We start from the raw sequence: 17,262 nt of genomic DNA, 5'->3' as shown, positions 1-17,262 counted from the left end.
GGGGGGCTGAAGCCCCCCTAAAATGTTCTTCAGCCCCCCCAAATTATTTGGCATTATTGGCTTTTAAAAAAAAAAATGTCATGGTGATGTCATTAAATTAAACTATTGTTTCTCACACGGACAAGTTATTTATAACTCTAACATGCTACATATGTGCGTGCGTTCTGGTTTGTATGTTTTCTCCCCCTTCAAATTACATACTTAACGATATAAACCCCGGGGATCTTGCGGAGACTGCTGTGCTGGCTTTCTCACTCTGCCAAGTAACGTCTCTTCAACGACAGCCAGGATTATAACCAAGGAGTTTAGCTCAAAGTAAATGATGCAAGGAGTGAAATTGTAAGTACGGGTAGTTACATAATTTGGCTATCTGTAGTTGTTAACGATTAATACCTGCTTAAATGTAGGTTTACTTGAGGTAAATGAAGGGAATATTTTAGTGGGCTATGTTAACACTAAGCTAGCTAGCTAGCTAATTTGTTAGAAACTGTCTCCAGTGAGCAAGAGTGTGAACGTGCAAATTTGAAATACAAGAAATAACTAACCGACATCTGTCTATTCTTTGCATTAATATATCTCTCTAGCATTTCGAAACAATAATATCAGTCCCTATGGAATGTTGTTGTTTATAATCAATTAATGCTAGTGAATTCTAGTTTGACTTGATTTTAGTGAATGCATTGGGTGCCTTCCATTTCAGCCCATCATACAATATTTATCATTTGATAATTAAGATGTAGGCTACTTGAAATGTGTTTTTTAATTTTTGTTATTCATGGTTTTTTTTTCCCATTAAATGGTATATTTGACACTGAACTAGTTCATCTTTATCTCAGTGATAGTGTCCAAATGAGCATAAAATATCACTGGTATGTAAAAACTACAGGGACAACAAAATCGTATTCCCTTCTGCTCATAATAAAACAAGTAAACAACTCAAGAATTAGTATTTGGGAGCGGATAGGAAAGCTAGTTTATCTGTCTTTCCTTTACAAGGACAATTATTTCTCTCTTTATTTGAGAAAAGTTCACATTTGTGTTGTCAAATTTCACTATGACCCTGAAATTCTCTTGTGTTATTATATACTGAATGCAAACAAAACAAAAGAGCAAAATCACACTCTTTCTGATTGAACCAATCTATGAACTGTCTGAAACAATGGATATCCGCGGCCCCAAATGGGCTCCCAAAAAAATTGCTGCGCGCTCTGCGCACAAACAAGCCACTCCCCTTGGGGCTAAGCCCCCCCTTTCTTTTAATCCTAGAAACGCCCCTGGTTGGCAGCATGGAGCTTTGTAAAGACCGCCTCAAGGTCCCTCAGATGTTGTTCAGGGCTTGGAGAGAACACAATTATGTCATCAATGTATACAAAACTATTTGAACCTCTCAAGTTGCCTAATACACGTTCCATCAAACGCTGGAAAGTGGCACCAGCATTCCGCAAGCCGAAAGGCATAGATCGGAACTGGAACAGCCCAAAAGGGGTGATGACAGCGGTTATAGCCTTGTCTTCCTTTGTCATTGCCACTTAGCAGTATCCAGATTGTAAGTCCAGTGTGCTAGAACAGGTGGCGCCATGCAAGGACTCAATGATCTCCTGAATAAGTGGCATTGGATAGGCATCTTGCAGAGTCTTGGCATTCAGACGACGATAATCCACACAGAACCTATATTCCCCTGATGGTTTAGCTACTAAAACAACAGGTGATGCCCAGGCTGATAAGGATGGCTCAATAATGTTGTATTTAAAAAAAAAATCAATATGCTCTTGAATTATGGCTTTATTGAAGGGAGACTTGACTCCACACTGGCATTTGGTCTGTGGTAGGAATTCGGTGCTCTTCCAGGGTAGTTCTTCCCAGCTGGCTGGAACACACCGTTGACCACTTCCTGACTAGAGGAAGCATCTCAGGTGGTAGATTTATCCGGTCAAGTTCATGGGAAGATTTTTGAGACTCCTGTTTTACTGAACAAGGTTGTTGGAGTAGCACAGCCATGTATAAACCAAGATGGGCATTTTTCCAGGTAATGGTTTCTTTAGTGCAGGGTAGGAAGGGGTGGTATTGATGCCTGTTGTGAGCAGTGTCATGCACTCCGTACTCGTTTTCTCCCAAATGAACGCATGTGTGGGTTTTAGTGAGGAAGTCAAGCCCCAAAATCAAAGGAAAAGCAAGATGCTGGTCATCCATGACAAAAGTCTCATCTGACCAGTAAGTGTCATACCAAACATATGTCAATTTGTAAATTTAGCCTTTCCCAGTGGAGCATGTACCTGTCCATCTGTCCAAAGGACTGATGACATGGCTCAAGCATCTCTCTTGCATCACATTAGCTTTTATGTCATTATCAAAGAGCCTATAAAACGATTGGACACGATTCACAGAAGCATTTATTAGCTGCTGAATTTTGATTGGCCATAGGTGACTATTTTGTTGTGCAAGCCCAATGGAACTTCATTACATGTGAGCAATTGTAGCCAACTATAAGCATATCAAATTTCCAAAATTTGGAAATTTGTTCCGGTGATATCCTGATACCCAGCAATTCATTTTGGACCCTGTTGTGGACATTGTGTTTTGGCTTGTATCTCTCATACTATGCACGTCACTATGTTAAGTCATATTGTTGCCTAAAGAGGACGACTGGGGCTTTGAAATGGCATCACATGTGAGGGTGTGTGGCCTTGTCAACTTCCTTTTCCTGTCTTTTCAAAATGGCTGCCATCGCAATGAGCACATTTTATGAAAAAAAGGAAGGTAAGCACGATATAATAAATAGTTAATTAAAAGTAATTTTGTAATAATTAAAAGTATTTTTGAATGTTGTATTTTGATTGTTTCTAGTAAGTCATCAATATTTGAGTGAGTTTTCAGATTTATTTTCATTAGACACAGCTTGAGAGCTTCACAAAGGCATTTTTTTCAAAAGGACATTCTCTGCAGCCTGTCAGTTGTCTCTGACAATTGCAGCCAATCACATGAATGTAAATTTGAAGGCATGATTGAATGTGACCACACACACTGTGTTACATCTGCACAGTGTCCATGTCAGTGACTTCAGGCGACACACAGAGTTTATTGGAAGCAGCCAGAGAATAGTTACAGGGGCAGAAACTAAGGTAACACAAAAACTGGAAAAGGCTGACGATCACAATAAATACAAGGGATAACGCTAAGAAGATAGATGCTCAAAACACAACGCTCAGAAGTTAAACTAGCAAACAGAAACAGTCCAGGAGAGAACGTGAATTGAGGATTAATCACTGGAACATGTAAATGGGGATTGACTATAACAGACTTCTGCATATAACTGATTACACAAGAAGGAATCCATGTTTCCATGGCATCTGATAACTGCACACCAAGTAGGAATATAACAAGTTATTCTTGGTAAACCCTTGTCATAAGTGATTAAACATGCTTAAAGTATGAATATTTGAAAGAATGGCAAATCATCTGACCTGCCATCTCAAATAGGTCCAACAATGCTGGGTTAACCGAATCCAGACAGATGGATTTATTTCACCCAGTAACTTCAAACCATATCCTAGTTCATGTTAAAACGCAATACTTTGTTTTCGTTAGGTTGAAAGTCACATCTTCTCTTACCAGCTCAATTCATTAGGCCAATATTAAATTATAGGTAGCCTATACAGTCAAATACAAAAAGTTTCACAGAAAGACTTTTACAACATAACAGGCCTGGTTTTAAAAAGCAGGTGTTACACTCCATCATGAGGGGGAATTCCACTGTTCCATCTGTTTGCAGTGTAACTAGACCACCTGTAAATTAAACACAAAATAGACGGCCATCAGTCACTATAGCGAAGGGAGAGTGTAGTCACCCAACCTGGACTTGAACCCGGGTCTACAGGGTGCCAAACACGCACTCTGACCACAATGGCAAAGAGCCAGACTCGTTGGTATGGCAGTCAGAGCACAAACTCGTGTGTAGTGACGGCACATCGTCACACTGCCCTCACCTTCGGGAAGCGCACCCTATTACTTCACGCACACAGGCATTCCTCGCGCATCCACCAACCGTACTTCTCCCATCCAGAGCGGCCCTCACACAAGTGCTTCACCCGTCTATGGGGTCCCTCACAAGGGAGCGTGCCTATGTTCCCCCAGCCCTATGTTCCCACAGCCCTATGTTCCCCCAGCCCTATAGTCCCACAGCCCAATGTTCCCACAGCCCTATAGTCCCACAGCCCAATGTTCCCCCAGCCCAATGTTCCCACAGCCCAATGTTCCCACAGCCCTATATTCCCACAGCCCTATGTTCCCACAGCCCTATGTTCCCACAGCCCAATGTTCCCACATTTCTAAGAGCTTTTTAAAAATGAGGTCTTAGCCTATGTTCCCACATTTCTAATATTCATTACAAAATAAGGGCCTATGTTCCTACAGTTCATCTAACCCTAACCCTAACCCTAACCCTAACCTATAACCCTAACCCGCGGGCGGGTCTGCGATTTTTTTTGCAACATGAACATGCAAATCGACTGTATAATTGTGGAGGAATTGATCATTTACTTTAGGCATGCATTTGTAGGTGTTTTTGTCCCAAAAACAGCCGGGGCTTAACAGGAAATGTGGGACCATAGGGTTTAATTTTCAGAAAAATCTAGAAATGTGGGAACATAGGGCTGTGGGAACAACGGGACTAATTTTTCGAAATAAATCTGGGAACATAGGGCTGTGGGAACATAGGGCCTAATTTTCAAAATTGTCAGTGAAAAAAAAATCCGTAGAAATGTGGGAACATAGGGCTGTGGTAACATAGGGCTGACCCCCCTCACACAAGTGCTTCACCCGTCTATGGGGTCCCTCACACCGGAGTCAACCTACCTGGGGGTCCCTCAAACAGTTTTACTGGCACGCCTCCGATCACCTCATGGCAAGCCATCCCACCGCTGCCACCAAATGTCAAAGGGTATCCGTGTCGAGAACCTTTTGTGCCTTCTCTAAAAGGCTCTCGACACGGATACCCTTTGACAGTCACTATTTACATTCGCCAGAAATGACTAGAGGAGCTCTTGTACCACAGCGAGAGGTAATGTCCATCTTTGGGAATCTCAGCGATTGAGTTGGATTGACACTTTGAAAATAGGCTTTACATCAGGATAACATAGGCATTTAACTCGTTTTTTATTTCACTCCTAACTCCATAGTACTTATGGTTGCTTCACAATGTTTTTAGTAGACCGTTATACGAGGGTAGAATCATTGAGGGCGATTCAGATACTGTATATCAGACCTGGAGTCCAGGAAGAGAGGATGACACCGAGCACAGGAGGAGCCAGATGAGGTGGACTAACACATTTACTTTTTTGAACACATTGATTAGCAGGATGGCAGATGAAACTAAGTCCAAAAGTGTTCACAGGTAAACTCTTTAACATTTTATAACATGTTACCTGTGCTTTATTAAGTGTGCTTTATTTAGTGTGCTTTGTCTTTCTCCTAAGGTTCATGCCTGTGTTGGAAGAGTGTGGAATTATGTCAGATGATTCAGCCCTGAGTCATAGAGACTGGAGCCCGCTGTAATACTTCTAGTACATTGACATGCAGCAAATTCAGGATCTATCTATCTTCACCAACCAGCGCATGGTACAGAATTCATGCTGCTTGAACACAACACCGGAAGAGATCAAGACCTTTTTAGGAATCTCAGTGTCAATGCCATGTCTTGGATATCCAATCATTCAAATGTTTTGGGCTGCCAAAACAGGAGTCCCGATTATAGTTCAGATAGTGGTCAATGATCTGGATGTGACAGAAGGTCTGAAGAAAAAGGATCTGCTTTGGAGAGTAAGACCATTCCTGAAGAAAATGCTCCAAGGTTGCTCCAGTCTACCCAGGCCAGATAAAGTCTGTATTGACGAACCAAATGATTTCCTTCACAGGCCGGTGTTCAGTTCATCAACATTGTGACGACCCCGCCTCTATGGTTGCTGGGAGAGCTACTTGTCTTTGTCTTTGTCAGTGTCGTTGTATTACAGATGCCCCGCAGGTGTGGCCAGCTCATTCGTTATTGGGAACACCTGGGTCTGCTACTATAAGAGCACCGCCCACGGATTTCATGGGAGATTCGGAGAGAGAGAGATCGCGTGGAAACCTTGCTCCCTACTGCTCGTCGCTCCGTACCTGCTGAGATACAACATTCCATCTACTGCCCTAGCATGCACACATACACTACAACCTTACTGACTCACTGACTGCCCCATCTCACCGTAGTCTGGCCTGGTACTATACCCTAGTCGCTAAATAAAAGCATACTGTTTGGCGTTAAATCCTGTGTGACTCTCTTTTATTTGGCATGCCTGTGAGCCGGGCATGACAACATGTTCCTGGCAAACCAAATCCAACTTCGAGACCTGCCAGGGACTTCGAGACCTGCCAGGGTAAGGACACCTTCAAATGGGTGCAAGTGCAAATGGAGTGACGGTTCCCAGAGGAACACTGGTGTACTCTTACCGGTATTTCATCAGCATCAAGCTTCTAGAAAGAGGCCTGCCTGCTACAGGAACAATTCAGGAGAATCCAATTCCAAAAGAATGCCATTTCACTGCTGACAAGGTCCTGAGTAAAAGAAGGAGGAGGGTCATCACCCTAACACTTCATTCATATCAGTTAAAAAAAATGTCCTGGGTGTCTGTTGCTGCTGTTGACAAAATGTAGCAAAATGTGGCGTGCATACAAAAAATGTGGTAGCGATGCAGCATGTCAAATTTGGTTAAGTTTGCACCTTTAAATCAAAAGATATCGGCTAGTGAAGTGGTAGATGTTTGCACTGAACAGTCTTCACTAGGTGGCGCTACTCCACAAATTAAATGAATGGTAATGAGCTAGGGTAATTCACTTCCTAGAGGCCAACCTGCCATAAAAAGTTTTGTAATTTTGGGAGAAACAGTTTTCAAGTTCTTGACATATGTCATTTGCAGCGCCCCCTATGAGCACAGATAATACGTAATGAGCTAGGGCCATGTGCCAACTTCCCATAAAACGAAATGGTTGTCGAGCTATTGCCCAAAAAGTGCTTTGAGCCTGCCCCACTTCAGGGGGCCCCAAATCAAATCATTACTCAAATCGCCTACTATTGGCATGGAGAAATTATTCTGGACTGATGATATATAAACTATGGTACGGAATCTAATTCCGTACCAATAGTGCACAACAGTTGCGGTTCCAGAGCCGTAGCCTTATGTTTTTTCTACGTTTACTGAAAGGCACTGACTACAGCTATAGAATCGGAACTAAGCCTATAGTTATCGGTCTGATCTACTGTTGCCACGGACGAATTCTCAGTAGGTTTGTATGGTTTATTCCCATACCATAGCATTAGGGAACATGGTGTTTGTCAGGGGAGAGGGTCAAAAGAACTGTTGCCTCCCCTGCTGTGGTGAATCCTAGTGCAGTGCTGAGTCGACGTGGGGTCAATAGGTCACATTATGGCAGGCCAAACTTATCAAAATGTGTCACATGCGGAACACGTTGTCAATAAAGTGGCGTAAAACACATCGTCCAAAGAGCACAAAGCACAAAGCTTTTTACGCTGCAGTAACATATGATCTAAAATGCAGAGTAAAATGCACAAAGCTACGCTGTTTTTTCTGTAATCATGAAGTTTTTTAAGAGTGGTGAGAAACACATTGCTCTCTAGGCCTTTGGAGCGCGGTATTTTAAGCTGCCTTGTGTCACTTATGATGGCGTGACTGGGTGATAACAGTTCAAATTCAGTGGCTGTGAGAACCTTGGGCAGGGATCATAATAATTTAAGAAAACGCTGCATTTTATGGTGACACAAGGCAACGTAAATAACACCGCTCCAAAGGCTAGTGTTTTTTTCGTCGCTCTCAAAAAACTTGTTTTGTGCATTTTACGCTATGTTTTACACCGTTTTGATTACACAACTTGTTTGAAAAGTAATGTTTATTGATCCGTTTGGTCTGCAATAGCACTGTACGGCATGGGCACCTCCGATCACTATGGCACTCCCTCCGCGGCGCACTTCACAGGGACTAATGAACCCCTGACGGTGCGACTCCAAGATGTTTAGTAGGTAACTTTGTGACAACATAAATTGAGTAAAGGTAAAAGTAAAGAATTCAGCACATTTTTGTCCGAAGCGACGAGCACAAACAGAAATGAGTGGGGTCAATGTTTGTCAGGCAACAATGCTATTCACTGTACAGACTTGGGAATTACACTTCACTACACTATAAATGAACTCTTGACACGGATAAGTAGGCTACCAATAGAGCCAATCTTATCGCCAGTCACGATTGTTATGGAAAATGTACTGCCAGATTGTGCGTGGCACACTCTATGGTGGCACAACTTTCTTGAGTGTGCATACCACGAATGAGAATCCAGCGGGCGTCTCTGAACCCGTAGCCTATTAAAACAAAAACAAAAACAAAGCAATTTGTTTGAATCATAATTAAGTAAAAGCAGTGACCCCAAGTGATGATATTCGACTGTCCGATGAACTTTTTAAACGCCCCCTCAACGCCTGTGAGATGCTAATATGCCACAAGTCTAGCTGCAGCAGCTTCAGTACGTCCCCTTGGAGACTAGCAGGAGCAACACGTGATGTGGCCACTTACTTATCAGGTTTAGGGGCAGAGAACGGCGCTTTGAGGACGGGCGAGGAAAGTGTCTTCCTCTCTTGCGTCGATTTATTTCATGGTCTTCGGCTAACGATATCTGGAAGACAGAGGAACATTTCAAAGTTGACTAACTTTGTACATTTTTAGTATCGCCATTTTGATTCCTTTCCGGAACAAGTTTGCCTATTCTTTTTCCCCCTCAGCCCATCATCTCTATTCACCATCATCAGTATGTCTCGGCGTAAGCAGCCCAACCCCAACAAAGTCAGACGTAAGTCGCTCTCGGATTACTCTTTTAAATCGCTTATTTGGTTATCTGCCGAAATTGAACATGTATTTTGTTGTACTAATAATGGGGCAATGAAGTGATGACAGAGTTTTGACTGAGGTACAAGCGAAGTGATGGTAGGGAGTTTTCTCAACTCCTGTTTGCTTGCTTCCTAGTTTTTTTTTTTTTTCTGAGGACGATGCTCACTGGTCAAAGAAGAGAAGAAGACAAGCACAGGAATTTGTCACGATGTTTTCTCACACGGATATTGCCGTTTCTTATGTTATTTTATCGAGTTGGTTGGTCGGAGTTGTAAACGCCGATTTAAACTGTTGCGCTTCCTGTAAGTTTGTGATGGGAGCTGCAACTGAGGGTTCAAAGTCTATCGCTAGCTAACTAGCTGCTAGTGCTGCACGGAGCATCCATATCTTCGTGCACTTTGATCGAAGCAACAACTTAGCTGGCTAGTTGACATGCGTAGAGTTTCTACATTTTGACCTTGACCAGACATTTCTTTTTTTAAAGCAAAATCTCTGGGGTGGATAGTTGTTATTTGGATGCATTCTGTTTGTACAGCATAGTTTAACTTGTTTTGTCAACCTAACGTCCTTCTCGCCCCCTTAAAGCCGCATCATCTTATGTTAACATGGTGTCAATACTTTGGCATCCGTGTTACATTGCATTTATGTTGTCTATAGGAAAAGTATATGCCATATGGTTAAATTGATAATTGTAAATCGGACGGACATCACACTACAACTTGTTTTATAAACTTCTATGAGGACACGTTCCGCATCACCATCTTATAGCCTAATTTGAACAGTTGACGTTTAAATACGACGCGTAGGCAATTTCCTGTGTTTTACACATTTTTTGTAACTAATAAGGAGGTATAAGTAGCGCAGTGGACTGGAGGAATGGATGGCTTTTTGGTCTCTGGGGTAACGTTAACAGCCACATAGCTCGAGCTATTAGATAATGGTTGCTAGGCATTTTTTTTTTCCTCTCGCCCTTTTGCGGCGCCTCTCGCGTTGCCGGTGAGGCGCTTAATTTGCGCACGAGCAGTGCACTGCAACACCCTTCTTTAGGTAAACGTGGCGAGGCCAACTCGCTTCGTGTGTTGCATAACGTATGCTGAATATCGAGTAAGGGGTGATTTTGTTTATTGTCTACACTCATTTCCATTGCGGGGCGTTAGGTTTTCCTTTAGACATCAAACTTTTAAAAGTACCAGATAAGTAGTGGGGGCAGCAAATGCAGGGATGTTCTGTTTAGGAGGACAGGAAGGAGAACAGATCCAGATGAGCACCTCGCATTCCATTACGAAATTCTACACTGTGGACCAGTAGGCCTACATCAACAGCGCTGCGTTGTGTGTCATTAAAGACTGATGGGAGTTCTCCGAGTAAGCCTATTGGTTATCGGATGTCTCTCCATTGATAAGTCGACAATATGCAGTAGCCCAGTGGAGAATTTAGACTTTACTTTTAGGCAGCAGTAGAAGCCTGGCCTAACTTTTATTTTCTGAAATCAACACCTGTCGTTCCCACCAGACCTGACTGACTTTTGTGATCCAGGTCTAAAACCCAGAGAAAATGTCAGAGACACTTCAACAGTAGGATATATAAGCAAAATACATCAGTAAGCAAGCTATCTAGCTTTTATGAGTGCCAACCGTGCTGTTGGTTGGTGTTTTGCGAGGCATGTCTGTAGCCTTTTAGCTAGTTTGCTAGCTGGCTTTCAGTGGAAACTCCCAAATGTTGCCAGTAAAAGCAGTCAAGTTTTCTTTTATTCTCTTCTATATACCCCTAGTATATTTCTTGCAGGGCGGTGGAAGCAATGTGGTGTGGTGATGTATAGCCTACCAGCTTAAAATCAGATGATGTGTTTTTACTGAGGCATTTTATGAGCAAATATTAAGCTACTTGTTGATGCCACCAAGTTAATAATCTGGACTGTTTTTCTCCCATGAGTGTTTAAACGAAACCTCGGCTATGCTTATTTAGAACCTATTCCTGAGAGAATGTAACCTTAGTTGGCGATCCCACATTGACAAATGTAAATGCAAGTATTCCACTATGGAGCCGTAGTAGAACTTTTGATTTACATTGGAACTTCAGCTGAAAATTCCCTTTATTCTCTTGTATTGAAACTTTGATGAAAGTAAGTCCACTTTAATAAATACCAACCGGTCTGACACCACTAGTGTGCATCTTTATGTGAAAATATAGCCAGTCAGTCAGTGTGAGGTTTCAATCCAGGGGGTTCAGGCCCTGTGCTCTGTAAAGTGCCTAGAGCTCATTTTATTGTTTTGGTGCTATAAAAAAATGAAATGAATTGAATTGGATTTATATGAAAGTCAGTAATTACAGATGCAACAGGTGAAGTAGCCGAATAAAGTGCGTCCCGGCCAGACTCTCACATATATTTCTATTCATCATCTGCAAGAAGCAGCACGATTTCCTCAATGCTCTTGTTTTTTCTTTCAACAGTCTTTTCCTTGACTGCTGCAGTTCCTGTCCTGTATCTTTCTGTCATTTGAGTCATCATAGCCTATCTAGCAAGAGGTACATCCAACCTTAGAGCTCCTTCATTGTTTGTAAGCGTGTCACTTGAGATATTGTAACCAAACCCAAATCTGCCGTCGACCCCGCCTACCTTCATGGGTACTAGTTGAGGTGACAGGTACTCCTCCAGAGTGTACTGTTCTGCATTGTATTGTATTGTGCTGTACAACAACAGTCAATGGAAAAGCAGTATTAATTGATTATAGCTTGGTCACAACTTAAAGCTCAAGCTGAGTGACACATCCCACAGAGAAAAACAATGTAGTCTATACATGGCATGTTCCATAGACCTGATGTAGACCTGATCACTGAATGTGGTCTATACATGGCCTGTTCCATAGACCTGAAGTAGTCTACACATGGCATGTTCCATGGACCTGATGTAGACCTGTAGTTTATACAATGTCACTGAACTGACATTTTTTACTTAGATCGTGGCGTTTTTTGAAGTTACGACTACTTGAATATGCAGTCTTCTTTCTTTTAGTGAAAATGTGACATGTGAGGGATTGCAGTCTAGAGACTTTTATTTGTGTTTCAAAACACACGAGATCTTTCTGAGGTGTGGTTCAGCTGAGTCAAGAGGGCCCCATACCTCCAGATGGAGAGTCTTTTAAGGTCCCCTCTGAGGGGAGGAGGCAATGGTCTCCCTTGGACTGGAGGGTTTTATTAAAAAAAAAAAAAAAAATGTAAAGTTAAGATTATATTCCCAACTGATTGTGATGACAAGAATGGATACACTACAGGAGGGTGCAGGACACAAGAGGAAAAGAGTTAGGAGTTTCGTTTCAAAATGTCTGCCAAACCGTTGCAACGGTGACAACAGACCAAACAAACAGACTTTGTAAAGTAACCTTGAACTCAACAAAAACAACAAACTTCATAACTTTCAACAAACTGCATGTGATGAAGAGGTGAAGAGATTATCTTTTTTTTTGTCTGAATGTTCTTTATGTTCTCTTTGGTTATGTTTTTGGCCATCCCTATTTTAGATAAAAGGCAAGTAAGTAGCCTAATTTCAGTAGTCTAAACACACCAGTAGGAGAACACACAAAGTTCTTTTCAGGCTTATCTTTTTAGACTATAATGGAGAGCCATTAAATCTTGGATATATTCGAAACAACATTCAATAAACAGCGACAATAACATTCATAAGAATCCAGAGTACAAGAGAGTCTGAGAATAAGGTTAGGGGTTTCTAGTAGCTCACCTTCCATACATCTAAATCAGCTCCTAGTTTTCACTTCCCAGGTCTTGAGCAACACTTCCTGCATGAGAATCATGGGGAAACAAACTAAAAACACGGCATTGTTTTGTTTGATCAAATGTACTGTAATTTGGTGCAAGAAAAGTAGCTATATATTGCTGCCTTCATGTGGCCCTCTTTGTCCTCTGTAGAGTACGTTTATTTGGGACAGTTGGCTGCATTGATACAGTTCTTGGCAATGTCTCTGACTTTCCCAACCTTAACATTATCTTAACATCATTTACACTTTAGTAGAACACTTAACATTGACACCTATTTTATTATGGCCATGAACACTGTGGTGTTGTTTGACACATTTGCGTCTTATTCATATTTGTATTAGGTCACTTCATGTCTTGATTTAAAAGATTGTATGTCCCAAAGCTTTCAGCAGCTGAACTCTGATAAGATGGACGTCCTTCCAATTGGCCCTAAACATAGCATTGATCAAGTTAAACCTTTCGTTGGCTTTTTCAATCTTTCCATAAAAGTCACAGCAAAGAGTCTTAACACCTGAAACAAAACAAAAAGTCATCCCTATCCAACATAAAATCTGAACCTGCCATCTCTTGTTTTAAGATGTATTACCTATTTGTGTGATGTTGACCTGATATTTACGAGTGTCTCTTGTTAGTTTTATTTTTGTTTATTTATTGACTGATTAATTCATTTTTTAGTTATTATTATTTTTTTCTTCATATAACTTGAGACACAGACCCAGTAGCAGTGTTTGTTGCCATGGAAGAAAAAGAAATGTTCCACAGTATTCAGTACTCTGATCTGCAGGCAGGAGTGCTCCGCTTACTGCTTCCTGTTCTGGCCAAACTACTCTGCACATTTCTGTAGTCTACTACTTATGTATCTTATATTGAGTGCCAGCCTATTTGTCTGTAACTATAGTAATGAAATTACATTATTGGCATGATTCCCTGGTCCATAGCTCTACTTAAAAACCTAACCTTACCTGTCACATATACATTTGTCTACTTGCTTCTGCCTCTCTGCTTCTCCCCCCTGTACTGCATGTATTCTATCCGTGAAACATTTCAACTGATGAAAATAAAACAAAACTAAGAATCAATAATCTGTAGTGTGCTCAAGAAAACTGGGAAACATTTATTTCATTTTTCACTGTTCTTCCAGAATGACATTTTTATATATACATATTTATCTAGAATATACATTTTTTTTATTGAAAGCTACACATTGTGCCTTTTGAGTTCAAACGTGTTTGTTTCTGAGAGCGTTGCAGGAAATGGTATCCTTTGTTCTGTGAGGAATGAAAGAGTTGTGCCGCTGGTTGTGATGGGTGTTGGGGGAATGTTCTGGAGCCTGTGGTTGACACCTCAGAGTGCCAACTTGCTCACTAGAGCAAAGGCAAGGTGCTAAGCCTCCACTCATTCTTTCCTTCTTGCCTGCCCCTTCTAACCCCCTTCCCTGTGACAACCTACAAATAAAATGGGCATTTTACTGCGGGTTCAAAGTCTAAATTGACTGCTATCTCCCACGTGAAAGAATGCTGGTTGAAGTGGTAAAGGACAGAGAGAAAAGAGGTGGGAGAGATCAGAGAACAGAGGGAGAAAATGGAGAACCTAGCAATCTTACCTTGAGAAGAGAAAGGGGGCTGGAGTGTGCAAGAGTTAAACCAAGTGAGAAATGCAGAAGTTAATAAGTAAGGACAAAGGAGGGTACAAGGAAAGAAAGGAAATGTGTTCCTCAGTAGAGCCCACCGAACTGGACATATGTGTTCCTCAGTAGAGCCCACAGAACAGGGCGACATGACTAGAAAAGAAACGAAGGGGACAGGAGCACATGGTGTCAGGAAACTGAGCTGAAGGAGGAAGAGACAGAGGATGTGTAGAAACAATAGCCCTAAAATCACCTTCATCTGTGCCTCAGTTTGTTCACCAAAGAAAATGTCTCCTTTCAGTGTATGTGGAGAAGGCTGCTTAGCCTTTTTAGAGTTACATTTATTATTTTTCTTTCAGGAAAGTGTTTGTGAGAATGCACAGCTGTTTCTTTTGGCACCGTGACAGCTTTTTCTACTGGTTTTCTCGTATGTTATTCTGCGAATAGGTTGGTTTATCTCATTGAGTATGCCAAGTTTATCGCTAGCTGGGTCAGACAGGGTTAACTTGATGCTCTGAGAGATGGATAGGGAGAGAGAAGAGGAAAAGTGGCAGACTGGGCTGAGACTGTAGTTCTTTTTGTACAGAGATCTAGCTATAATGCCGTTAAGAAGACCCCTAACAATGCCACCTTTGCTTGTTTACACTCAACCAAACTGAGGCACTGCCGTCTGTGCAAGCACGGCAATCCAGACTATTCTCATTTGTAGTTCCACGTTGGTGGAACGAACTGCCTAGTACTACCAGAGCAGGGGCGTCCCTCTCTACCTTCAAGAAGCTTTTGAAGACCCAACTCTTCAGAGAGCACCTCCCTTCCTAACCGGCACCTGACTAGCGCTTAACTTGCACTTCAGCAGTTACATTCCTGCACCTCTTTTTCCTTTTTTCTAGGTCGTTGTTTTCTAATTCTCATGTAAAGTAGTATTTATTGTTACACCATGCTTTGTATTGCTCTTAGCTTGACTGTTCTCTCCCTTGTACGTCGCTTTGGACAAAATTACTAAATGTAAATGTAAATGTGAGGCAACGTAATGCCTCCCGGTGTTTGCTTTTAGATAGCATGCATTCTGAATCCAGAGGTGTGACGTTTACCATGGCATCTACCTTGATCTTTAATGCCGCGTAGGAGACTACTCGGAACTCCCAATATTTCCAACTCAGAAAATTTCACTGGAATGCCACTTGGAATCCCAAGCTCTGACTCAAACTCTGAGGGGAAAAAGTAATAATCTATAAATTAAAGGAGTCATCTCATACCCCCTTTTCCCAGAAGTTGACACGGTCCCTTGGGGGTCTTAATGAAATGCCTGTACCCTGATTGGTCAAAATACCACAAGGATCAAGCACCACAGCACCCTTCTCACCCTGTCTAAAACAGCCCTTTTCTGAGAGTCTGGTTTGAGTGCCTGTGCCTTTAAATGATAATGAGCCACTGCTCTTCCACGGGTAATGACGACACGAGTAGGCTCTCCATGGCAATGCCAAGTTGGTTGATGTCTTTGGAATTCATTGATGTCTCAAATACTGAGGTATTTCCGATTTTTACTAAGAGAAAACTTGAAATGGACTCAAGTGGCTTTGTTTCTGAAAAAGCAGTGTACACCTTTATTCCATTTGTGTCTTGACCTAATGATTGTATACATGCCTTATTTTATAATAATACATTTTTAATAAAAAAAAAAAATCACATTCTTGCCAGCTGCTTCCAATACAAGTCTAGCATAATAATACAAATACTTCCTGACACTGACTGTAGCTGGGACGTTGCCATACAAAAATAAACCTAATAAATCCACTCCGCTCTTCTGTCCCCTGAGGCTGGGGGTCTCTTGATACCCAAATGTAGTACGGAAGCACTGAAAAAGTTTCAGTTGAAGGTTGAGTTTTCCATAATATGTCACCTTTAATCAATTTGACATTATCAATATGGTGGCAACATAACAGAAACCTTGACTATATCAAAGGTTAAAAACCTTTTTAAATATGCGTGAACATGCATAGGGTCTCTACAAACAAGAAAAAAGTTGCATAACATTCGCTTCGGAAATAAACTTGTCTACCTGTTGCTTTCAAAAACAATGATGGGGTAACCTGGTGTGAACAGGCTCTTGCAAGCTGTGCACATTTCTAGCGACTCAAGCATATTTGGTCTGCATCATGTACAACATCATAGTAGTCTTGCTCCTTTTGGGTTAGCTGCTAGGCTCTGTCACATTCCTGTTCCGCCAGGCCGACGGCCCCTTTTACACAGACGTCGATCCGGCTCTGTGACTACCGCCGCTGTGTGTGTGTGTGTGTGTGTGTGTCGATCCAACTCTGTGACTACCTCCGCTGTGTGTGTGTGTGTGTGTGTGTGTGGATCCAGCTCTGTGACTACCGTGTGTGTGTGTGTGTGTGTGTGTGTGTGTGTGTGGATACGGCTCTGTGACTACCGCCGCTGTGTGTGTGTCGATCCAACTCTGTGACTACCTCCGCTGTGTGTGTGTGTGTGTGTGTGTGTGTGTGTGTGTGTGTGTGTGTGTGTGTGTGTGTGTGTGTGTGTGTGTGTGTGTGTGTGTGTGTGTGTGTGTGTGTCGATACGGCTCTGTGACTACCTCCGCTGCTGGCTCAGAGGCGGAACAACAATGACCCCCCCATTCCGTCTTCATACCTTTTTCTACAGAATTGTGAGGTGGAATGAAGGCAAAATACTCCTGCAGTGAACACACTGTATAAAAAGCCTTTTTTTATTTCCCTCTCATTCTCCTGCAATTTCTTGTTCTGTCGGTCTCACCTCTTTCTCTCTCCTGCCCAGTTTATCTGGCTGACTAAACAGTTTTGTCAGCTGGCAGTTGTTCATAGGCTGAGGATTTGTAATACCTTCTGGAGTTTAGCAGGATAAGGGGGAGGGGTGCTACTCACAGGCAGCACTTGTTGCTTAGTGGAGCTGTGCAGTAAC

At 42.0% G+C, this 17,262-nt stretch overlaps 1 protein-coding gene across 1 annotated transcript in view; it reads left to right on the top strand.

Moving 5' to 3' along the window:
• The first annotated feature begins 8,434 nt into the window (after window positions 1-8,434).
• Window positions 8,435-17,262, top strand: part of rreb1a (ras responsive element binding protein 1a) — a 51,608-nt gene continuing 42,780 nt past the window's right edge. Inside the window, exon 1 of the mRNA XM_031583718.2 lies at window positions 8,435-8,886. Coding sequence (XP_031439578.1) covers window positions 8,847-8,886 — 40 coding nt within the window. The 5' untranslated portion in view covers window positions 8,435-8,846. The remainder of the gene's footprint in view (window positions 8,887-17,262) is intronic.

This window comes from Clupea harengus, chromosome 17 (genome assembly GCF_900700415.2).
Source record: "Clupea harengus chromosome 17, Ch_v2.0.2, whole genome shotgun sequence".
NCBI lineage: Eukaryota > Metazoa > Chordata > Actinopteri > Clupeiformes > Clupeidae > Clupea > Clupea harengus.
Note: the sequence above shows the minus strand (reverse complement) of the source record. Positions and strands in the feature narration are given on the sequence as shown.